Raw genomic sequence first — 22,251 nt, forward strand, 5'->3', positions numbered from 1 at the left:
CATTCCTTTCCCCTCCACAGCAGCCCTCAGACTGGAGTGCCTGGCTGTTCAGCAGATGGGGAGAAGTCCTGTCTAATGAGAAGAGCGCAGCGTGTGCCCAGTGGCTCGTTCTCAGAATGTCCGTCCCGCGTCCCTGTAATTACTTTCATTGAGCAGGTTCAGGCTGTGCCAGACAGAAATGAGCAATGTAACAAACAAGCGTGCATGAGTCAAAGCAGGGAACAGCCATTCGGACTGTTCTCAGGGTTTTCCAACAAAGGAATGAAACAAATTATGTTGCAGAGCTGTTTATCACTGAGAACTTTGCTGTTTGTATCACAATATCGTTAGAGCAATATCGTTAGATATTGTGATGAGTCAGATTTCCTATGAATGTTGGTAGCTTTGTGCTCGCATGTTTTTGCTCCTGCCGTAACGATTTCAGGGAATTCACTCTAACAGAATTTTTAATTTTGTTTCCTGTTTTGCTTTTTCAAAAGAAAGAACTCGCAGCCCCCAAAGCTGCTTGTGGAACAGCAGCCGTAGCCTCTCCCCTGTGCTTGTTCTAAGCTGCTGTTGGTAGGACCTCATGGCGCTGCTCCATCCTTACTGTGATGTTATCACCAGGACAAGGGATCAGCTTGGTGCTGTTCAAGAGGTGTTTCCTCAGAGCACAAAGCACAGGCTTGCTTGCCTTTTTAAAAAATCAATTTTATGTACAGACGTCAGTCTGAGGGTTCCCAGAGAGCCAGCTCTCTGCTCATCAGTTATGGGTTAGGTTAACGATCTTGGGATGGAGACTGGGCCTGGGTTTCTTGATCTCAAAACCCCTGGTGTGTGTAGCAGTGTGTGCATCGTGGTGAATGGGCTTTTTGAACAGTCAAATCACTCCGTTCTGGTTTCTGTTACATAGAGAGGCATGAACGTTCAGAATGTGGAAATGACAATTTAGCTAATTATCAGCAGTTATTTAGAGTGCCCCAGAGCCGCGTGCTGCTCGCTGCAAGTGAATCCTACAGCATTTTGTCAGGACGCTGTCGCTTTGAGCTGGTTCCTCTGCTTTTGGGAATTGCTGGGGTCGCCTCCCGTGACATTCCGCGAAAGCATCGCACCCACGTTCCTGCCTCTCTTGTTTTTCAGCCTGCACTGTACCCCCTGCGCAGGGCCCTGTCCAAAGGTTTGCGACTTTGGGAAAGAGAAGACGATCGATTCGGTGACATCGGCCCAGGAGCTGCGTGGCTGCACGGTGGTTAATGGGAGCTTAGTTATAAATATCCGCGGAGGAAGTAAGTTCTGCACGAGTGAGGGGTGAGAGGGCTGTCAGCTTAGCGAATATGACACCGCTGTGAGCTGGGGCGTTTCTCTTCTGCTCCAACCACTGGGAATCCTAAGAGTGGCTCAGAAAAAGAACTGCAAAGCAATTCCTCATTTGTCTGGGATTTTTTGCTAACTGGTTTTTGTAAGGTCTTATTAAGTAATATAAAACAGTTGTATTTAATGTGTCTGGGCTCCGGTGTCAGTATTCCTCGCTAAAGCGGATGTTTTCTTCTCCGCAGATAACATAGCCGCTGAGTTAGAGGCGAATCTTGGCTTGATAGAAGAAATCTCAGGTTACCTAAAAATCCGCCGGTCTTACGCCTTGGTTTCTCTTTCTTTCTTTCGTAAACTCCATCTGATTAGAGGAGAAACCCTAGAAGCTGGGTGAGTTCTTTCAAAAGGGTTTTATTTTAATGCTTTGAAGCCTAAGGAGCGCCAGGGCTATCAGGGCAATTTGTATTGGTTCCTGAGTTATTTTTAAATGTTCTCCTGCCTGTAGCTGACCAGGGAAGATAGTTTGTATTCATTTTCTTTGGTGTCTGGATTAGTACATGCAGAAAGAAGAGTTTTCGATGGATCAGTCCATGTTTTCATTCTCTGCTTTCAGGAATTATTCATTTTATGCCTTGGACAACCAGAATCTTCGCCAGCTCTGGGACTGGAGTAAACACAACCTCACTATTGCACGAGGCAAACTCTTCTTCCATTATAATCCCAAACTGTGTTTGTCGGAAATCCACAAGATGGAGGAAATCTCTGGGACTAAGGGACGTCAGGAGAGGAACGACATAGCCCTGAAGACAAACGGCGATCAGGCCTCGTGTAAGAAAGTCTCAGCATGCAGCAGGACTTGAATCTTTCTGCTTTCCCTGTGCCTTGCTGACCTCACACTCTGTTTTTTCTCAGCTCAGCCTGTGATGTTTTTCCAGGGACTCTCCCTTGTCCTTTTGGGAAAGCACCAGGCATGTGACTTGCTGTTGATACACTAGGAGTAAAAGCACTACAGGCTTTTACTGCAGCCAGGAGCCTACCTTGCCGACTCTGATCCTCAGAATTTTCCCCTCTGTGTGCTCAGCTGTTCATTTTTCACAGCTGAGTGTATTATTGTGTCTTTTTGAAGAATTTAGCACAGCGTAACCTCAGTCCAGCCTGGGACTTTGTGTTACTGCTGAGAACCTGATTAATAGTCATAATCTTCTTTTCCCACGTCGTAAGGCGACAGAATAAACACAGTAGAGAAACAAAACTTGCACCCGTCTCTGGAGCCACGTGAGGGAATCGCTATGACAACAGTAATTTTCCCAACGCTTTTTGTTGTGCTTCTCAGAAGTTTTTAAGCTAACAGCTTTCTTTGAGAACAGCGATAAGATGATGCTTGTGTCAGCACAGCTAAGGAGCAAACATGTAGTGTTTGCTTTTTTTACCAGCCCCTTCCCTGGCCCTGCCCTCGAGGTTGGACCGCTGCAGCTATTTGTGAACAGACCTAAAAAGTGAAGATCTTTTGGCTGAATCTGTTTCTTGATCTGGTTTGCCACGTCTCAACACATGCAGCCATGCCAGCCTAGGTGGGCAGAGGGTAATGTAAGGACTGCTTACCTAAAAAACAGCATTTCCAGGAAAAATGCCTCCATGGAGCAGCACCCACAGGGATATCACAGCTCCAGCCTGGGCAGGGTGAAAGAGGCACACGGAATCAGCTGCCTGTAAAGGTCATCTCCTCCCATGGGACACCAACAAGCTTTCCCTGCATTTGGAACTCGCTTTGGGGTTCTGATCCTGTGCTGTTGTGGTGTTTTGTGTAAAGGCAGCTGGAGGCGATGGTTGCATTTCTCTTTGCCAGCTTGAACTCCTCTCTGCTGAGCTGTTCCCTGTGCCACCCTCCACCTCAAACCACAGGTTGCCAGCATGTTTGGCTTTTTGCTTGTTTTCACATTTCAAGTTGAGTTTTCACACTGGCAGCATCCTGTTTATTGAAAAAAAAGGAAAAATAAGTGCTTGTTTGTGCTGGCTGCAGTGCCAGAGAAATGAATGTTCGTGCTCCCTTGTGCAGCTACCGCAGGAATGACAAATCTAATCGGAGCTACAGTTTATCCTTCTTGGGTTGTTGGACATAGCATATCGTAATGCGTCCCTCGAGCCTTCAAACTCCACCCTCCTGCAACTGGTTGTCCTTCCACCCTGTTTGCAGAGGGACCGAGCTGCTCCTGGGCAGGGCTGGGCATTCATGCTCTTGGGGTGCAGAGTCTACAAGAGCCGGGCGCTTGAGTTCAGCTGTAGAGATGATAATGAGTTGAAAAATACGTTGCCTTTAGATTTGCCACTTATTAGGGTCACGTTCAGCTTTCCTACACGGGTCATTTTCTTCAGCTGACAAGAGTCTTGGAAGGTTCATCTATCCCAGCCTCCAGCTTCAGGCAGGAATAGCGTTAAAGTGCGATGAGGTTTTAATAAGGAGCTCGTCCCAGTGCCAAGGTTCTCCTGTTTATCTGTGGAGAAAATAAATATGTCGAAGATAATTAAAAAGAGAAACCTTTATTTTTTAGCATTAAAAAAGTTATTGTCTCTTCTTTTTTGTTACAGGTGAAAATGAGTTGCTGAAATTCTCTTCCATTAGGACATCTCATGACAAGATCCTGTTGAAGTGGGAGCCGTACTGGCCTCCCGATTTCCGTGATCTCCTGGGATTTATGCTTTTTTACAAAGAAGCGTAAGTAATCCTCCACGAGGTTACACAAGAATAGCTGGGCTGGGCTTCCCCAAATGGCAGCTGGCATTTAAGTTTCCAATGTTAGCCTTAAATGAAGGCGTTCATTAAGATCGCAACTCCCCTGGGTTGTGTACACTCAAAATTCCTCATTTAAAAGCAATCCAAACATGAGTTTTTCCAACTATTCCAGACATACATACTCAAACCTTGGAGTGTGTCACCTCCCCACTCTCTCCATGGGATGTTCAGGTTTTTATTCCCTTTGAGGTAGGAACCAATCTTCTAGAATCAAGGTTATGAAGTTGGTTTTCATAAAGCTCGAAGTAATTAGCCTGGATTTAGTTGTTGGGTTCATCTGTGGCACAGTACCTGGTCCGTGATGCTGTTAAGAGGCTGGGTTGCAAAACTCCATTTTTCAGGATACAGTGAGATAGTTTTGCTTTCTCTGAAGGTTAAAGGATTATAACTTCCAATAATGCCTTTAGAAATAAGGCTTTTAAAAGCTTGAATGAAGATTCTGTTCATTTGAGGCTTTTCTTTCTTTCCTAAAGTCCATACCAAAATGTGACAGAGTTTGATGGCCAAGATGCTTGCGGGTCGAACAGCTGGACAGTCGTGGATGTTGACCCACCACCCCGGTCCAACGAGCCCAAAGCCCAAGCCCAGCCGGGCTGGCTTCTGCGGGGCTTGAAGCCCTGGACACAATATGCTATATTTGTGAAAACACTGGTCACCTTCTCCGACGAGCGAAGAACGTATGGGGCGAAGAGTGAAATCATCTATGTCCAGACCAACGCTACTGGTCAGTATCGTTAAACTGATGTTACCTTACTGGTGAAAAAGAAAAATAGACCTAAATAAATAGTTGTTTGCCCAGTGTTTGTGATAGTCCCTTGTCCATGAAACTTTCCACTTCCATTACAGCTCTGCTCTGGTAGGAAGGTGTTCTTAAACAAGCAGGAGAAGGCTTGCTTCCCTGCAAGGGTGGTGGTGCCAGCGTGCAGTTCTTCCACCAGGCATGTGTGGCTGTGTGTAAGAGCTCGTGCACTTGCTGGTATGTCCAGCTGCAGGATTGCTGGGTTTAGGTGGCTCTGCTACGGAGAATGCTGTGTATTCCCAAGGAAAAAAAAACAAAACTTGCCTGTGTTTGTCCCTTGTTCTGTCAAGCTCTTGCAGAGCGGTGGAAGTGACCTCTGTGTCTGTTCCCACCCACACAGTTCCGTCAGTCCCGTTAGATCCGATATCTGTTTCCAACTCCTCATCCCAAATTATCCTGAAGTGGAAGCCACCCTCAGAGCCCAACGGAAACATCACGCACTACCTGGTGTTCTGGCAGCAGCAGGCAGAAGATAGTGAGCTTTATGAGCTTGATTACTGTTTAAAAGGTGAGCACATGTTTCTCTCTGTGCCTGTCTTTCAGGCTTTCTTGAGTTCATCCAGAGATTTTCCACACGTTGGAGGTGCTCCAGATGCCTCGTTTTACTGTTTCCAAGACTGCTGTTCATGAAACAGGCTGAGGTGTGGCTGAGGTGCAGCTGTGTTCTCCTGCTGCTAAGTTACATTATACATTGGGTGCTGTTCCCAAGTGGTGTGCAAAACGTCTCCAAACCCATAATTTTACAAAGTGATTGGATTTTTTTTTGTCCTTTGGGGGATGTCCCTTCTGCACTTCCTTTTGAAACTGAGTGATAAGTTCAATAATAGCTATGGAGATAGCAAGGGAAAAGATTTCAGTGCTTCAGGAGGTCAGTGGCTGGGTTAATTTTTGAAGGCATCCTGTGCCTGGTTTGGAATTCTTTCAGAACACGGAGTTTCACTCGGGACTCCCAGAATCTCACCTGCTGGTAGCTAACCAGGTAGAACTCTATTAGACTACAGCAGCATTTGAGCTCCATTTCAAAAAGAGCAGTTTTGAATGAAAAGCCTGTTATACCAGAGGGAAAGCAACTCGGCCCTGAGTATTAAAGCTCAGAGTGCCCAAAAAGTTTTTTTAAATCTTGTGTGCACTAGTTTGGGATCTCTGTAGGATCAAACATCTGCTTCTGCCCTGTCAAGCACCAGTGATACTAAAATTGTTTTGTCCACAGGATTAAAGCTGCCCTCGAGGACGTGGTCTCCTCCTTTTGAATCCGAAGACCCTCAGAAGTATAATCAGAGTGAAAACGAGGATGTCAGTGGAGAGTGCTGCTCCTGTCCCAAAACAGACTCTCAGATACAGAAGGAGCTGGAAGAGTCTGCTTTCCGCAAGACGTTTGAGAACTACCTGCACAATGAAGTGTTTGTCCCCAGGTAGGAATATCAAACGATATTTCCCAGGCAGGGGAATGTAATTAATTCTTCAACTAAGATATTGGGCTGGACCTGGCTGTATTGCCAGTCTCTCTGGGCTTCCCTAAGACTGCCTGGTCTGGCTGAATGTGTGTGGGAAACTAGTGAGAGCTGAGCACTTACAGGGGATGGTTCTGCAAATCTGGAAGATCCTGCTCTTGTTCCCCATCTCTGAATTCTCCGCAGCTGGGGGATAAAATGAGTGGCATACACAGGGTCACCGTAAGCGGTGTTGAATGTCTTCACACTTCATATGAACTGGGAATCAGGTTAGAGTCTGTAACAATTTACCCTCTTCACTGCCATGGATTTTGTGCTCTATATTTATTCTCTGCTTGCTGTCCTCCTAACAAACATTTATTTGCAGGTGCTTGACAAAAGCTATGTTGCTGCACTGAACGCTTTTCATTACTGAGTGCATTACTCTCTTCTCTGAGACCTAACAGTTCTTGCAGGGAAGCTCTTGCCGAGTCCCTCTGTTTGCTGTTTCTTTGCTGTTAATGTGATCAAAAGGACAAATTCCAGTGTGCAAAATGATGCCGGGACACAACATACTCAAAGGCAGAGGAGGACCAGGCTATGTACCAAAGCCAAACTCCTCGATGTAGGCAGGCAATTCTGACAATCTCATTTCTCTTTTCTTTTTTTCCCAATTTCACTGTGCAGCCAGCCCAGGATGCTTCTCAGGCCCGTTTCCGGGGTATGTATTCTGGGAAGAAACCAATCACCAGGATGTGCCACCTTGTCAGCCTGCTAAGGAAGGAATCTCCTTTTCCCCTAGGCTCACAAATCCTTTCCCTACAAGCCCCTTTTGCCGTTCAAAGCCAGCAGTAAAGATACTGTCCTGCTGACATGGTCCTGCCTGTCTTTTCTGCCAGGCTGCAGGCTGTGGCACCGGGAAATAGAATTAATTTTCCTGTGATCCCTGTGCCTGTCGCCTGCTCATCGGGCAGCCTGTCTTGAGCCTGGCAGCTGAACATGGAGTGTCTTTTACTTCGAGTTCTCTTTATGCAGCTCCTGGTAGCTCACTGACCCCTCTCCAGGCCCTCTGTAGGCTTCCCTTGAGACAAGAAGCCTCTGCCAGTCACGGGGAGAAATCTCATGGATGAGGCCAGCAGGGAATGTGAGAAGGCAGGGGTGTGGAAGGCAGAGCACTTGAGAAGTTACTCCTGCTATGTCTTACCCCTTCGTTTTCCATGTACCACTTTTCTCCTCCCATCCTCCTCCCGACTGTTTGATCCTGGTGCGGTATCCAGTCCGTACGGGGCTCTGATCCCCCCTCTCCTTCTGAGAACCTTTGGGAATTGCAGGAGCCCTTCTTTCTCCGCGGCACGTTTGGTTGGCTGCTCTAGGAGATGCTGTCACAAGTCTTGTAACCTCCCTTTGCAGGTGAACAAAGTGGCCATCAGAAGCTGATGCTTTGTTTCTTCTTTCCTGTGTTATTTGGTCTTATACTGGAACGAGTTTTGCACAGATTGGAGCGAATGGGCCATTGCCCGCTGGAGCAGGTTGCCCTGGGAGCCTGTGGAGTCTCCATCCTTGGAGATGCATGGAGCCTGATCCTGATGGTCCTGAGCAGCTGCTCTGGCTGTCCCTGCTTTGAGCAGGGGTGGGGATTAGGCCATCTCCAGAGGTACCTTCCAGCCTCAGCTGCTCTGCGATTCTGTGGAAAGCTTGGAAAGATTTAAAACTAAAAAAAAAAAAAAAAAAGTCCTGAGAGGCAGAGGAGAACCAAATGGCTGCTGTTCAGGGGTAATTCCATGTCTACTCTCCACCATCGCTACCACAGCAAAAGCATCTCGCTCTTCTGTCTGTCTGCGTCCCCTCTCTCTGTCACACACCCTTGTGCCATTACAAATATTCATGAGTTAGAGTGAACAAGCTGGGAAATGAATCACATTAAAAGTAACTCTTTATTTTCTTGGTTTCCCACTTCGATCCCATTGTGCAGAAGAATCAAATATATCAAGATTTTTACCAGCATAAGGGGGAAGCTCTTTTCCAGCTGCTCCTCTGCTCTTCAAGTGTGTGGAAACACTTGGTGCAAGGTAGCGAAGGCATCTTCACGCTCCCCCAGCACAGGCTGTGTTGCATGTGATGAGTTTTTATTTCCATCCTTCCCACTGGGAGCTCTCGCACACGCCGAGAGCCTGTGGAAGTGGAAGGAGAAGGAGCCCAAGTCTGGGTATTCCCCAGGGAAGGGAAGGTCAGTGGAGCTACTGAAACAGCCGTGATGAAAATTGCACTGGAACAGCTCTGGGAAGACATCAGGTGTTTGAAAATACAGAGAATTTGGCAAGAAATTTACTGTAAATCTGGGATAATAAACACGCGAAGATGGGGGTTCACAGCTTCAGAAGGTTTTCTGGCTTTCTGTTCCTGGAGGAGGGAAAAATTATTCTTGCGTTTTACTATGTGTGCATCAGCAGTCAAATTACTCTTTTACTTGTGAAAAACAAAATTCTTTAAAACACGAGGAACAGCTGAGTCCACACTTTGTACCCGGCGGCACGTGGCTGTGCCTGCGAGTCCAAACCAGGTCCTGGCTGACCGTAAGGAAACCTTCCACGGGAGAGGAGGGGGCACGACCCAGCCCTGGCGCTCTGAACTCTGCCCCATTGTTGGAGGACGCTGTGCAGAACAATGCACGAGCTGAGATAACAGCAGCTCTGAAACGGGTTAATTAGTAATTAGAGAAAGAGAAAATTAAAAACTGCAGTGCGCTCTGCTGAACCTGCTGCTCGGCATCCCCTTTGGTCACCAGGTGGGTGAACGTGCTGATGTTGTTGCGTACAACCAGATGGTTAGTTTGAAGAAATCTGAAAATCCACTTCGCAGCTGGTTGCATTTGCTGTAGGAGGAGAAAAACCAGCTGGGAAAGGAGCTGGGGGCTGCAGGCGAAGACCTGACCTGTGCGATCGTTTCCCTGGAGTCGGAGGGTGGCAGTGGAAAGTTCAGCTCGGCCGCAGAGCTTTGCTTCAGCAGCCTGGTACATTTTTAGAGACTGGAGACACCTCGAGCGTGGGTTCAGCTCAGGTCACCGTCGTACCCTTTAATAGCCGCACACACAAAACGATCATCATCCCCTTAAAATACACAGCCGGGTTCTCAAACGGCATCAACGCCTTTTGTGTAACTGAATCCTATTCCTGATTCACCACGCTGGTTGGCTCCCAGCTTGGAATTCCTTGCGGCAAGGCATTAAGCGCTAGACTGAGGAGTTTTGGTTTGTTAGTCGTTCCTCATTTTTCTCAAGAAAACTGAATTTGTGAATGGTTCTTGGTTCTGTGGGTTTGATTCTGTCTGTTTACTGATAAAATCTGTCGCTGAAGGTGGCTGTGAGCATTTGCGAACAGGGAGGCCGACAAGATCGTCTTGTCCATGCTGTTTGTGCAGCTCCAAAAATCAGATTTTCAGAGTGAGGTGCAGTGATTTGAGAGGCTGGTTAGCAAACAGCACAGCAATGTGGCAGCTGAGGCTGGGAGCTTTAAATGCATCTGCTAAAGAGGACGGAGTAGGTGTGGGCTCTCGGGAAAAGGTGAGAGGGTCTCTCAGGGTTCCGCGTGGTGGATTTATTCCTATGGGCTGTGAAACTGGTCCTGGGCTTTGTAAATGCAAGTTTATGACACTTGGGATACGCGGCAGTTCAAGGGCCTCCGAGCTGGGCTGGATGTGACCTCGTTTGCTGGAAGCCGGCATGTGTAGGAGATGAACTCCAAAGCGTTGCAACACTGCGTGAGGCATCTGTAAAGGCACCCACTAAAGCTGTGCTCACTGAGAGGGTCTGGAAGTTGAATTTTCAAGCAAATATTTAGACTATTGGGGTTTCCCCCCGCCCTGTGTGAAGTGGTGCAGCAAAAATATGTGATTGTAAAGAGCTCCGTGCGTTACAGGGGTAAGATCACTTGTTTGAAAAGAAGAAGTCCTGAATTTCTTTGTTGCGTTGCTTATATTTGACTTTTCAGTGGCACTCTGAGCCCTCCTGTTTTAATTCTTCCTTTTCAGAAGAATGTGTCTGTATGAAATATAACAAATAACACCGTAACCTGTATTCTTAAACAGGCCATCAAGAAAACGAAGAGACCTGGGGTCTGTGGCAAACGCCACCGTGGTGATACCCACCATCCCATCCTCCCCGAACAGCTCCTCAGCAGCATCCGAGAGTGCAGAGGAGCAGAAACCTTTTGAAAAAGTGAAGTCCAAGGAATCTCTGGTTATCTCAGGCCTGAGGCATTTCACTGGCTATCGCATTGAGCTCCATGCTTGTAACCACGATGCTCAGGAATCCCGATGCAGCGTTGCAGCTTACGTCAGTGCCAGAACCATGCCAGAAGGTAATTGTCTTCCTGAGCTTTGCTTTGGGTTGAAGGCTGCTTTCAAATGCTGCTGTTCCTAGGGGAGTTGGCTGCGATAGCGAAACTTCACGTGGGAGCGGTGCTGTCTTTGTGTCCTGACGGGAAAGGAGGATGGAGGAAGTATTGGAAGGTCTGAGTTTTGTCAGACAGAATCATAGAATCACAGAATGGTTTGGGTTGGAAGGGAGCTCAAAGCCCATCCAGTCCCACCCCTGCCATGGGCAGGAACACCTCCCAGTGGATTGGGGGCTCCAAGCCCCATCCAACCTGGCCTTGAACCCCTCCAGGGATGGGGCAGCCACCCCTGCTCTGGGCAACCTCGGCCAGGGCCTCCCCACCCTCACAGCAAAATATTTCTGCTTAAGATCTCATCTCAATCTCCCCTCTTTCAGCTTCAAACCATTCACCCTCATCCTCTCCCTGCATTCCCTGTTCAAAAGCCCCTCCCCAGCTTTCCTAGAGCCCCTCTAAGTACACAAAATAAAGCTGTTACTAATTATGGCCTTGGTTCTAGCTAAGGCTGATGATGTCGTCGGTCCAGTTACTCATGAACTGGTGGAGAAAAATACTGTACATTTGAAGTGGCAGGAACCAAAGGAGCCAAATGGTCTCATTGTGCTGTACGAGGTGAATTACGGGCGTCTTGGGGAGACAGAGGTGAGAATTTCTGCTTGTCCCTTAACCCCACAAGTCTGGAGAAGTGGTACTACCTTTAAAGCCCAGTCTTTAATAGTCCTCATGCATGTGGTGGTCTATCCTAATCTACTTCCCTTGTGCATGAACCAATGCGACATAAACCTTCTCTGGTGAGTTTGTACCCTCTGGAGGTCAGTCTGGGGCAGCATCCAGAAATAAAACCCTGCCTTGGAGGTGCCTGTTTGCAAAAAAAGTGTGTCCACTTTGCCAGCTTTCCCTATGGAGTTTTTCAAGAATTTTATTTTGTGGAAGGGCAGAAAATGCACATCTGGACTTAAGTTGCTTAGAGAAAATAAAGCAGCCGTGGTGCTGCAGGAGGGCAGAGGGCTGTGCCCAGGGTGGGCTGCCAGCCCAGGTCAGGTTTCAGGGCTGAGCTCTCGCTGTAACCTGACCTACCAAACTGTAAAACGCAAATCCAGGACAAACCACCGCACAGGAAAAGACCTGAGCATCTGGAAGCCCTGTTTGTGTGGGTTTGAGGGATGGGGAGGCAAGGTGGAAAAGCAAATGTGCTGTCACAGAGCTGTGGTCCTCGCAGAGGCAGCTCAGGCGGTGTCCGCTCTCCTCCTCTGCAGGAAGCTCACTACTGCGTTTCCCGTAAGCATTTTGCCAGTGAGCAGGGCTGTAAACTCCGTGGACTCCAGCCTGGGAACTACAGCGTCCGTATACGAGCTACCTCTCTGGCTGGAAATGGATCCTGGACAGAACCTACCTATTTTTATGTGGCTGATTATTGTGAGTTTGATTTGTTTTGCAACACAATTCCTGATAGAAATCTGGGGTGTTTTGGAAGACAGGAGTTTGGCAAGCAGTGCAACTGAGGGGGTTGGAAAATACTCATCAACTCATCTACTTCCAAGAAACTGAAATTGCTTAGAAATGTGTGACTTTCCTTCATGAGTCCTCGTTCCAACCAGCCCCGTCTTCTGTATTTGACATAGCTTCAGGTTTCATGTTTGCTCCGAATGATTCAAGGTGGGGATTTTATTGAGGAAAAGACTTGGATTTTGGGGCTGTCTAATACCTCCAACTCTCTCTTTCTCTCTTAGTGACTGCTCAGCCTAATATTGCTGTGATAATTGTTCCGATTATCTTTGCTATTATCATTGCTGGAATTATTGGAGCTGCTTACGTGCTTGTGAAAAAGAGGTGAGCGCAGTTTTATGTTGTTTCCAAGTAATGCTGATGTGTTTGTTTTCTGATTTAGATAATGATTGCAATGCTGAGCTAGTTCAGGAAATCTGTTGTGCGTTTGGAAGTCGGGACAGTTTGGATTTGCCACATGCTTTGGGAATTAAATCATGTGCTTTCAGCTCTGATGTGTCAAAAGCTGCAGATGTGCTGAAGAACTTGTGTCTCTCTTCCAGACAAACGGAAGGGCCAACTGGACCGCTCTACGCATCCTCTAACCCTGAGTATCTCAGCGCCAGTGATGGTGAGAGCAGTGAGGGCTTCTTTCAGTGCCCTATTTCTTGTGTGGTGGCTCGGGCAGTGCAGCAGCGCGGGGTTGGCCTTGTCCTTAGGCGGTTTTCTTAATCCTTGTTTGAAATGCGTCCCCACAATATCCTGTGGCAGAGCCGTGCGAGGCTGCTGCAGAGATGTCTCTCAGCTCAGCTCAGAAACGTTTCCCTCTGCTCAACAGTCTACGTCCCCGATGAATGGGAGGTTTCACGAGACAAGATCACCCTGCTCCGAGAGCTCGGCCAGGGCTCCTTTGGCATGGTCTACGAAGGAATCGCCAAGGACATAGTGAAGGGAGAGCCAGAGACACGCGTAGCTGTGAAAACCGTTAACGAATCAGCCAGCCTCCGCGAGCGCATCGAGTTCTTAAACGAAGCGTCTGTGATGAAAGGATTCAGCTGCCATCATGTGGTGAGCATCGCAGGGCGCCTGGGGGATTAACAAGTCCCATCACATAACTAATGGTGCTTTGGTGCTCTTGAAGCGTTCAGCTTGCAAAAGTAACGCGTCTGCAGGGGCCATTGGTCAAAAATAGGATCTTTCTGTGTTGTATTTTATAAAATGCATCTTTCCAAACCTCCCAGCAGAAGCAGGCTTTTTGGTGCTGCTCTGCGGTCTTGTTTGGGGCTGTTGGCTTTGCTCTGTCCCCTTCTTTTCACAGCTGAGCTCTTCCCAGAGCGCTTGGCCACAGCTTCGAGGGAATTCTGCACTTATTTTCCAGGTTCGCCTCCTCGGGGTGGTCTCGAAAGGGCAACCGACTCTGGTGGTGATGGAGTTAATGGCACATGGAGACTTGAAAAGCTACCTTCGCTCTTTGAGGCCTGATGCTGAGGTAAGACAGGAGAGAGAGTATCTGCTATGCGACAGAGTAACGTGATTTGGTTTCTCATGCTGCTTTATTTATTGCAGAACAACCCTGGTCGTCCACCACCAACGCTGAGAGAGATGATCCAGATGGCTGCTGAGATCGCTGACGGCATGGCCTACCTGAACGCCAAAAAATTTGTTCACCGGGATCTTGCGGCTCGGAACTGTATGGTTGCAGAAGATTTCACCGTGAAAATTGGAGGTAAGTAGCGTGGGACCGGGAGATCATTCTGTGCAACGAAACATATGTTGATAATCCTGTCATTTCAGAAGTCATTTATCTTCCGCAAAAACCATTTTTTTAACCCAAACCCTTTTAGAAATAAGTAAATTTAACATGTAAAAATAAACCAAAATACCACAACACAGTGGTTTTTTGGAGCATCTTGGACTGAAAGCCGAGGCAGTGGTATCTCAGGGCAGAGAGCTCTGGTTTACTTAAAAGAGATGAATTAAAATAATGTTTAGAGCAGAAGCTGCCACTGAAGATTTTACCTCTGGAGCCTCTTTCACGGCTCTGTAGAAAATATGCAGGGAAAAGGGAAATGTTTTGGAAGTTAATGCCAAGGAGACAAGCGACTGCAGGTTGGGCCGAACAGTCTGGCCTCGGAGAGAGGGACCATTCATCTGGCGATGTTGCACAGTGACAGGAGCATGGGAGCGGAGACGTTTAACACATCCCCGTTGCTTTTCTCAGACTTTGGCATGACCAGAGACATCTACGAGACAGATTATTACCGTAAAGGAGGCAAAGGGCTGCTGCCTGTGCGGTGGATGGCGCCTGAGTCGCTGAAGGATGGCGTCTTCACTGCCTATTCTGACGTGTGGTAAGTTGTCCTCTGCAGGCCCACGTGGATTCCAGCTCAGGAGCTCCCTGCTTTAACATAAGTAATTTAAATTATGACTTGCTGGCTCTTTCAGAGTCCAGACAAGACAAAGCTTTGTTTGAAACCCTCCTTTTAGAAATACAGTTGAGTTCTTTTAAAGTACTTACTCTCCCAAATCAGACCATCACCTGTAGATCTTAAGAATGTTTCATTCTCACCAGGAGTTTTCTCTCTCTCTTAGGTCCTTTGGTGTTGTCCTCTGGGAAATAAGCAGTTTAGCGGAGCAGCCGTACCAGGGACTCTCCAACGAGCAGGTGCTAAAGTTTGTCATGGACGGAGGGTACCTGGATCAGCCGGACAACTGCCCGGAGCGGCTGTAAGTAGTGAAGTGGGGACAGTCGAGCAAGTTACGCACTTTAGCTGAGGTGCGGCTAGCCAGGGTGGCCTGGGAAGGAACAAAACAGACCTTAGTGAGCCACCTCTCTCAGAAATGCAATTGGTGCATCCTTAGTGATCAGGAATTAGAGACCTGAGCCAGCCTGTTTCACGCAAAGGGAAATTAAACCAACCTGAACTTCTCATCGTGAGTGCAGATGCAGGAAGGAGCACAAAGCTCAGGAAAATCTTAAAAATTAGTGCTGTATCCATTGCCCAAACAGAATGGTTTTCCCTCACTCTGGACTAGTGGCTGCTGAAAGTCACACTGCAAAGCTTGGCCACCATCGGTGTCCACATGGCTACAGAGGCTGGAGACCAGCTCCTCAATCCCAGCTCTGCTGAGGTTTTCTGTAGTTCATGTCTGTACATAACAAGTCTTGAGGATTACAGCAGGTTTTGACCACCCGTTTTCAGAAATCCAGGTGATGAGGAGGATGGGGAGGCTGTGCTGAGCCAGGAGCTGTTTATCCTGTCTAAGGCCTCTTCATTTCTGGGGCAGACTCGCTTCACGGACAAGGCGAGGCTGCCTGCAGGGTTAGGGGGACAAGAGGGCACTGCAGGCAGACAGTGCAAAACACCTCGCAGCGACGAGATGAGATGAGCTCCTGATGAGAAAAGCCTGTTGTCCCAGCTGTCTGTCCCGTGGGCAGTTACGAACTCTAGTTTGGAGCTGTATTTGTGCGTCTTATGTTCTTTCTCCGTGGTGTCTGATAACATACGACCTCTCACCGCAGCCATTCTTTGGGGCAGGGTGTTTGCAGGACCTCTGTCCTCTGTACAGCCTCCTCTTCTCCTCTTAAGTCTTAGGAGCTTTGTTGTCTTCCAGGCTGAGTTAAAGTTAAAAATGAGTGTATTAAAAAGTTGGCTCTAAGTGGATGTGTGCATGTGCAGAGCATGGGAACTGCAGCTCCGTTTCCTTTGGAAGCTGAGTTAACAATTGAAGGAATTGGAAGGGATTTTTCATCTCAACAGAAATAGAGAAAAAAGAGAGTCAGGATCTACAGGCAGATACGGAGATCAGGAAGAGAACAGAGGAGCTGCGTGGGTGGCAGATGGTCTGAGGTAGACACCAGGGGTGCGTGTTCCTCCTGCTCCTGACTCTGCTTTGTCCTGCTCTAGGCACAGCCTGATGCAGATGTGCTGGCAGTACAACCCCAAGATGCGCCCCACCTTCATCGAGATCATCGAGATGCTGAAGGAGGACTTGCACCCCAGCTTCCACGAGGTCTCGTTCTTCTACAGTGAGGAGAACAAACCTCTGGAGACGGAGGAGTACGAGATGGACTTTGAGAACATGGAGAGCATTCCCCTCGATCCCTCCTCGTACTCGCAGAGGGACAAAGTCCTGGGGAGGGACAATGGGCCCTCCATGGCCCTCAAGGGGAACTACGAAGAGCACATACCTTACACTCACATGAACGGTGGCAAGAAAAATGGGCGGATTCTCTCCATGCCCAGGTCAAGTCCTTCCTAACGCTTCCTGTTTGGCCCAAGGGTTGTGTCTGCTTTTTCCCCCCTCCACAGATCTCAGGACTCTCGTTGTTGCTGCCACAGTGGATGTCAAACGTCTACAGACTCTTTGGATTTTTAATCAGCTGATGATTAATACTTTTTTTTTTTTTGCCAAGTTGACTGGTTGTCAGTGGATTTATCTGTGAACGTAAATGGAAGAGGTTTCCATGGCTGCTGTCCCTTCTGTAACCATGGTTTCAAAACAGGAAGCCACCGTGTCGGTTGAACGGGAGGAGCACCCGCCTTTGCCAACAAAAGACGTGAAATTCTGCTACGATCTGAGCTACGGGCCAACAGAGCGGAACAAACCTTCTGCAGGACAAAAGCGTTTCCAGTAGGATCCCGGGCTTTCAGGCAAACTCTTCACTACAGCTGAAGGATTCAACACATTGATCGGACGCGCCAGATCCTCAGATTGACCAATAGCTGCTGCTTTCATCCTTTTTAAAATGGGTTCAATCCCAGGGGAGCGAGCGTGCGTGTGCTTGTGTGTGTGCAGTATCTCTACGTGGGGTTGTGTGTCCAGCAAAACAGACGCTGCTGGGGTTTTTTTGTACATATTTTGTATGTTCTCACAGCTTTCCTCTTCTTGGAAGCGTGTTCTTATCTTTCCTCCCATTTCCCTGGAGTGACTGAATCCTAAACAGATTATTTTTATACTGAGGACTCTTGGGAGCAGGTTTTTACTCATTAATGAATGAGGAAAATGTGCTGGGAGCCAAAGGAGCAGAAATCTGAGATTTGTGGGTACTTTCAAGACCAAACAAAGTTGGAGTCCCCTGACCTGAGACACGAAGTGTTTTGTCCTCGCAGCATCGAATATATATATTGTTTGTTGTAATGTATTTAAAAATGTCTTTAGTTTAAATTTTAACTTCATATAAATTATTGACTGTTCATGGTCCTTTCGGGGAAGGGAGAATCTGGGGGATTGTTTGGTCTTAGAGTGGTCCAAAGATTTCAGAATGAACTGATTTTAGCCAATTGCCCTTTAGCTGTGAAGCACACATTAAGTTTATTCTTGACAAGGCTTTATAAAAAAGAGTTTCGTGATTCATACAACGCAGTCAATGGCTCTGGCCAAAGCCCCGAGATAACGTGGCTGGTGCTTCGCTTGGTTGGTGGGGGCTGAAGGACACCGGAACATCCCAATCCCGAGTCCTGCTGCTCCGTTGCCCCCACGTTCCTCGCAGGAGCAGCCGGCAAGAGGGGACGAGTGAGAACTCGAAGCGAGAAAAGCCCGAGGCTCGCAGCTCTGCAGGTGAAGCAGAAGCTGGATGGGAATGTGATTCGCTGCCGCTGTGTGGGCACCTGGCACCGTGCTACCTGCTGGCCACCGCTGTTTTCCTGGAATACCCGCACTGCATCCTGCTCACTTCTGGGACGCGTGCGGGATCCAGTGCTTTCAGCTCTTTGGGACGTCACCTTCCATCTGCTGGACTCTGCTTTGTTTGCTGCTGTTTGCCTAAAAGACAGAACTGGTTAGAAAATGATCGCGAACCTAAATGTGTCAGGAGGTAGCGCGGTGGCAGTGAGGAGTGAAGATCAGCGATGCTGCTGTCGTCTGGGAGGTGGTTCTGCAAGTGGAGGGGAGATGCTTGGTCCTCCTGGGGAAGCCCAAGAGCTGGTTTGTGCTCTGTTAGGAAAAAAAAAATGAGGTTTCCCTGACTTGGTGAGAGAGGGGGTGCCAGGCTGACGTGGGGCTTTTGATTCCAGCCTGGGTGGTGCTGCAGATTTCTCCCTGAAGCCGATGAGAGGGGCTGGGATCTGTAGGGAAGCGCCTCTCCAAGCCCGTGACGTGCTGTAGCTCAACCCGGGGGTCAGGGGAGGATGCTGGGCTCCGTGCGCTGGTGGGATCCGGTCGGTTCGGAGGGAGGAGGGTGCAGGCTGCTCACAAGTTTGGTGGGAAATAGGCAGCAGAGGGTAAGGAAAAGGCCTCGTTTACATTTCTTCTGCTTTACGAAGTAGAACTGCTCAGCAGCTCTGTGCACCACCACAGGACAGGAGACTTTCTCACTCTTTTCTAAGAGAAGCTTTTCTTATTAGATTTTTTTTTAATTTATTTTAATATCTAAAACACTGTAAAAGAAAAAAAAAGCCACAATTTGTTTTCTTACACACAGAACCTGTAAATTTGTACCTGTAAAACCCCAGCCAGTAGGTGTGGTGGGATTCCTTCTGTCCCGTTCTGGTGCCTTCTACCTCAGTGTTTCTTACGGATATTTTTCATACTACACACCTCTCAACCTGATGAAATATTCTGGTCTGGACCTATTGTAGATCAGGGAAAATGAATATTGGCTGATTGCTGGGGACCATTCACCGCAGGGAATGGGCAAGAGAGCGGCTCGGCACTGTTCATCGCCGATCGGAGCAGCAGTGACCAAAGGAACAGATCCCAAATCTGGATTTGATATCCTGGTACCATCGTCTGGTTCTGAAGTGATGAAAAAAGAAGAAAAGAGCCATTTAAATGCTTGGACTTTGGTGGTCTCGGTCACTGCATTTCTCACTGCGCAAGGTGTAACAGAGTCCGGCCGGTGTAACCTCCTGGCATCACCCTTCCCCAGCACATCCTGCTTTGGGTAACGTTTTAAATCACAGTGACTGTAACTGTGGGAATAGATCTTTTATACAAACAACCCTCAGAACCTCGCGTTGGGTCTGGCTTTTCCGTCTGGTTGGTATTGGTTGGCCCTGCGAGCACGTGCGGTCCCCAACACTCGGAGCACTGAGCCAGGAGCCGTGTTCTGCTCTCTGGATGCAAAGTCTGTTTGCGCGGCTCACGTTGTCAGCTTGGAGCGGGCGTTTATACCCAATGCTCTGCACGGAGATCGTTCCAGCTCTCCTTTTGTTGTGCTAGGGACAAGGAATGGTGCTGGGGGGAGGATGTCGCTTTTCCCCTCTTTAAAACAAAAAAATAACAGTAGCCGTTGCTACACGTGGCCGTTAAAGATTTCACTCTTGAATTACAGCATTTGGAAGAATAAATGGCATCACCCGTAAAGTCCGGCTTCACTTTGGGAAAGCCTTTATGCTCGGCCCACAGGTGACACTTTGGCCTCTGCCGCTGGAAGATCCTCACCCTGGGGATGCCCCATCCCTCCCTTGGGTTGGGGGATCCCTGTGTGGAGACACGGGGGCTGCGTACGTGCTGAGGTCGCAGATGCTGGATGAAACCTCCTGCAGGAGGGATGTTGGGAGGACGCTTAGGAACTGGCCCTTTCGCTGTGGGGGCTGCTCCCCTTTTGCTCCAGCAGGATCCCCGGCTGGGCAAAGCAGCAGAAGCCCTGGTGCTGCTTGAGGAGCCAAGCGATCGCGTGGGAAGGCGAGCGGAGTGGCTGGAGGGGAAGCTCGCTCTTCTCTTGAGGTGGCGTTTGCTGGAGCGCTGGATCCTGCCCTTTGCTGGCGAAGAGCTTCCCACTCCAGCACGGACTTTCTGCTCTGCTCGGGAGCATCGCAGCAGGGAGGGGACTCGCAGCTACCTCTATCGCTGCCCAAGCAGGAGGGTAAGGACCAGCTCCGTCCTCCGCTGTGTTTTCCCGGGGCAGGTGTCCGAAGTGGGAGGCTGGAGAGGTTTCTCAGAAGCTTTGCACGCCGAACTCAGTTGCCCCTTCCTAACCGCCTCCTGCGAACCTGGTACTTGTCCTGCAGCATCGCGACGCTCGTTATCCAGCTCAGCACCACCCTGGGTGCCTGTAAATACTCAGTCGTGATGTAAATTAGAAGAGAGACTAACATAAGCTGTGCCAGCTCAGAAATGGTGATAGGAACTTGACCGCGCTGCGATGGGATGTTCTCTGTTGATCACAAAGCAGCTGTGTTGGCATGGGAGAGGCTGCTTTTAGGTTGCTGAAGGGTACTTTTAATTTATGGATAGTTTATCTTTTTCCTCCTGAATTTGTATTATAGTGATGAGACACTTTGCTTCGTTTTAGTGCGTTGCGTATGGTGTTCGGTATTTCTTTGGGAAACTCTCGAAGTCGCTTAATTTGTCGTTGGCCCGGTTATGACGGAGGCAAATAGGAAAAGTCAGGGGCAAGGAGGGGGTTTCTTGAGGGGGGTTTCTTGCGTCGGTGATTCTTGAGCCTCTGTTTTGTGGGAGGGAGGGAGGCCATCCAGTTCCCTCCTACCATCACTGTGGTGTTAGGAATTGCGAGGAGCGATTCCTGATACCGAGACTGGAACCTTGTTTTACACATCGGAAAGTGAAATCCCTTTGTGCCATAAACCTTTACTCTCAAGGCTGTGCGAGGTGCTGCCGTGATCCGTGTGAGATTGATCCAGAGCCTGGAGTGAGAAAGAAACTGCAGACAAACCCTCCGATGCTCTCGCCGTGTCCCGGCCCCTCTTGTCGCCGTGGGAGCCTCGTGGGCTCAGCCCCTCGTAATCTCCCAGCGAAAGGAGCTGCTGAACGGATAGAAAGTGAGAAATGGTTGCTTAAGAAATCCATGAGTTTCAGAATGAGATTAGTTTTGTATTTGTATGAACTTAGATTTGGCCTTCTTATTCCCTTTGGCTTGGCTCTGCGTTAGCTCTTCTTGGGTTCTACCCGTGGCTGTGGCAGCGTTAACGTGTTCAGCCCGTTCCGTTCTGGCTTCGCCTTGTGCCCTCGCACGATTCTGGAGAACCTGGCTGTTGGAAAGCAGTCCTAGAGAGACTGTTTCTATCCCAGCTGCTGTCATTCAATGCATATTTCTTTGTGAAAACAGAATTGCTTGTCCCTCTCTGCCAGGAAGCACTTACCTGCAGGCCCTGCGGCACGAGGTGGGCTCCGAGACTTCTTAAATATTGTCTAATAAAGTGAGTATGAACTCTGCAGCCTGGGGATTTTATTCCAACACATCTGTCGGGGGCAAGAAATGATGTTTCTGGGAGTTGCTCTGGTCCAAGCCCGGTGTTGTGGCTGAGGGGTTGGAGGTTCCCAGGCCAGAAGGTGCCTGTGGGCGCAGGGTCTGGCAGGGAAAGGGGAGTTGGGGTGTGGGGGCAGCCCGAGCTCAGGATTAACAACCTGAGAGATCGGAGCTGGGCTTGACAGCAAAGCTCTTAATCCTGCTTTCCCCAGCAACGTTTCCACCCTCCGAGTCCACGTCTCCCATCACCGAGCCCCGTGGAAACTGGCTGATGGAGGTTTTTAAGAGAAGCCTCTTGAAATCTGAGCAGCTCTCTATGACGGCGCTTTCGGTTACCTGTGGAGCGATGCTCGGTGAGGTTTTTGGAGGGGGGTTTCTGTTTCTCTGCGTGTCTGAGGCTCCAGAATACAAAAGGGTTGCAGATACCTCGTTTGAAATAAAGGATCAAATGTGCCATGTTTGGCTTTTTTAAAAAGAAGGGAAAAAAAACCAAGAAAAGTCTCCCCCGGATTTATTTTTTTCAATGTTTTCATATCAGAGCCAAGCAGTGACTTGTACAGAAAGTATCTTTGGATATTAAGGAAAAAAAATCTTGCTGTGTGTCAGAATATTGAACAATTAACTGTTTATATTAAAATTCTGAATAAATTATCCAAGAATAACGCTGTTCCTGCTGTTTCTGCTGTCTGTGCAGCACCGACTGCTGCTCTGCCACAGAGGGAGTGATAAACCTCTCGGAATAAGCAAGGCTTTCAGTTGCAGAATGGATGGTGTTAAGGGAACACAAGCACCGGTCCAGCTCCTCTGTGGGAATCTCCCTGGGCTGTGTCCACTCCAGGGGGTTCTGGGCAGCCTGAGGCGTTGGGTGATCCCTGGAAAGAAATTCCTCCTGCAACAGCGAGAGCTGCTTC

General features: G+C 48.6%; 1 protein-coding gene across 4 annotated transcripts in view; it reads left to right on the plus strand.

Annotated features, from left to right (window-relative positions):
- The window catches only part of INSR (insulin receptor), a 50,767-nt gene extending 28,765 nt beyond the window's left edge, over positions 1-22,002 (plus strand). The window contains exons 4-23 of one of the 4 annotated variants that reach the window (XR_011339214.1): positions 1,120-1,265; positions 1,536-1,680; positions 1,904-2,118; positions 3,877-4,003; positions 4,555-4,805; positions 5,221-5,388; positions 6,091-6,292; positions 10,394-10,665; positions 11,201-11,343; positions 11,958-12,117; positions 12,432-12,531; positions 12,750-12,817; positions 13,025-13,254; positions 13,565-13,675; positions 13,753-13,912; positions 14,408-14,537; positions 14,779-14,913; positions 16,095-20,912; positions 21,223-21,290; positions 21,553-22,002. Coding sequence is in view for 1 of the 4 variants with exons in the window: in XM_069877985.1 (XP_069734086.1) it covers positions 1,120-1,265; positions 1,536-1,680; positions 1,904-2,118; positions 3,877-4,003; positions 4,555-4,805; positions 5,221-5,388; positions 6,091-6,292; positions 10,394-10,665; positions 11,201-11,343; positions 11,958-12,117; positions 12,432-12,531; positions 12,750-12,817; positions 13,025-13,254; positions 13,565-13,675; positions 13,753-13,912; positions 14,408-14,537; positions 14,779-14,913; positions 16,095-16,449 (3,118 nt within the window). In the remaining 3 variants the exon portion in view is untranslated. Of the gene's footprint in view, positions 1-1,119; positions 1,266-1,535; positions 1,681-1,903; positions 2,119-3,876; positions 4,004-4,554; positions 4,806-5,220; positions 5,389-6,090; positions 6,293-10,393; positions 10,666-11,200; positions 11,344-11,957; positions 12,118-12,431; positions 12,532-12,749; positions 12,818-13,024; positions 13,255-13,564; positions 13,676-13,752; positions 13,913-14,407; positions 14,538-14,778; positions 14,914-16,094 lie in introns of all 4 variants that reach the window. The other 3 variants (XR_011339211.1, XR_011339212.1, XM_069877985.1) reach the window with 3 other exon arrangements.
- Positions 22,003-22,251: the final 249 nt, after the last annotated feature.

Source organism: Phaenicophaeus curvirostris, chromosome 28 (genome assembly GCF_032191515.1).
Source record: "Phaenicophaeus curvirostris isolate KB17595 chromosome 28, BPBGC_Pcur_1.0, whole genome shotgun sequence".
Lineage (NCBI taxonomy): Eukaryota > Metazoa > Chordata > Aves > Cuculiformes > Cuculidae > Phaenicophaeus > Phaenicophaeus curvirostris.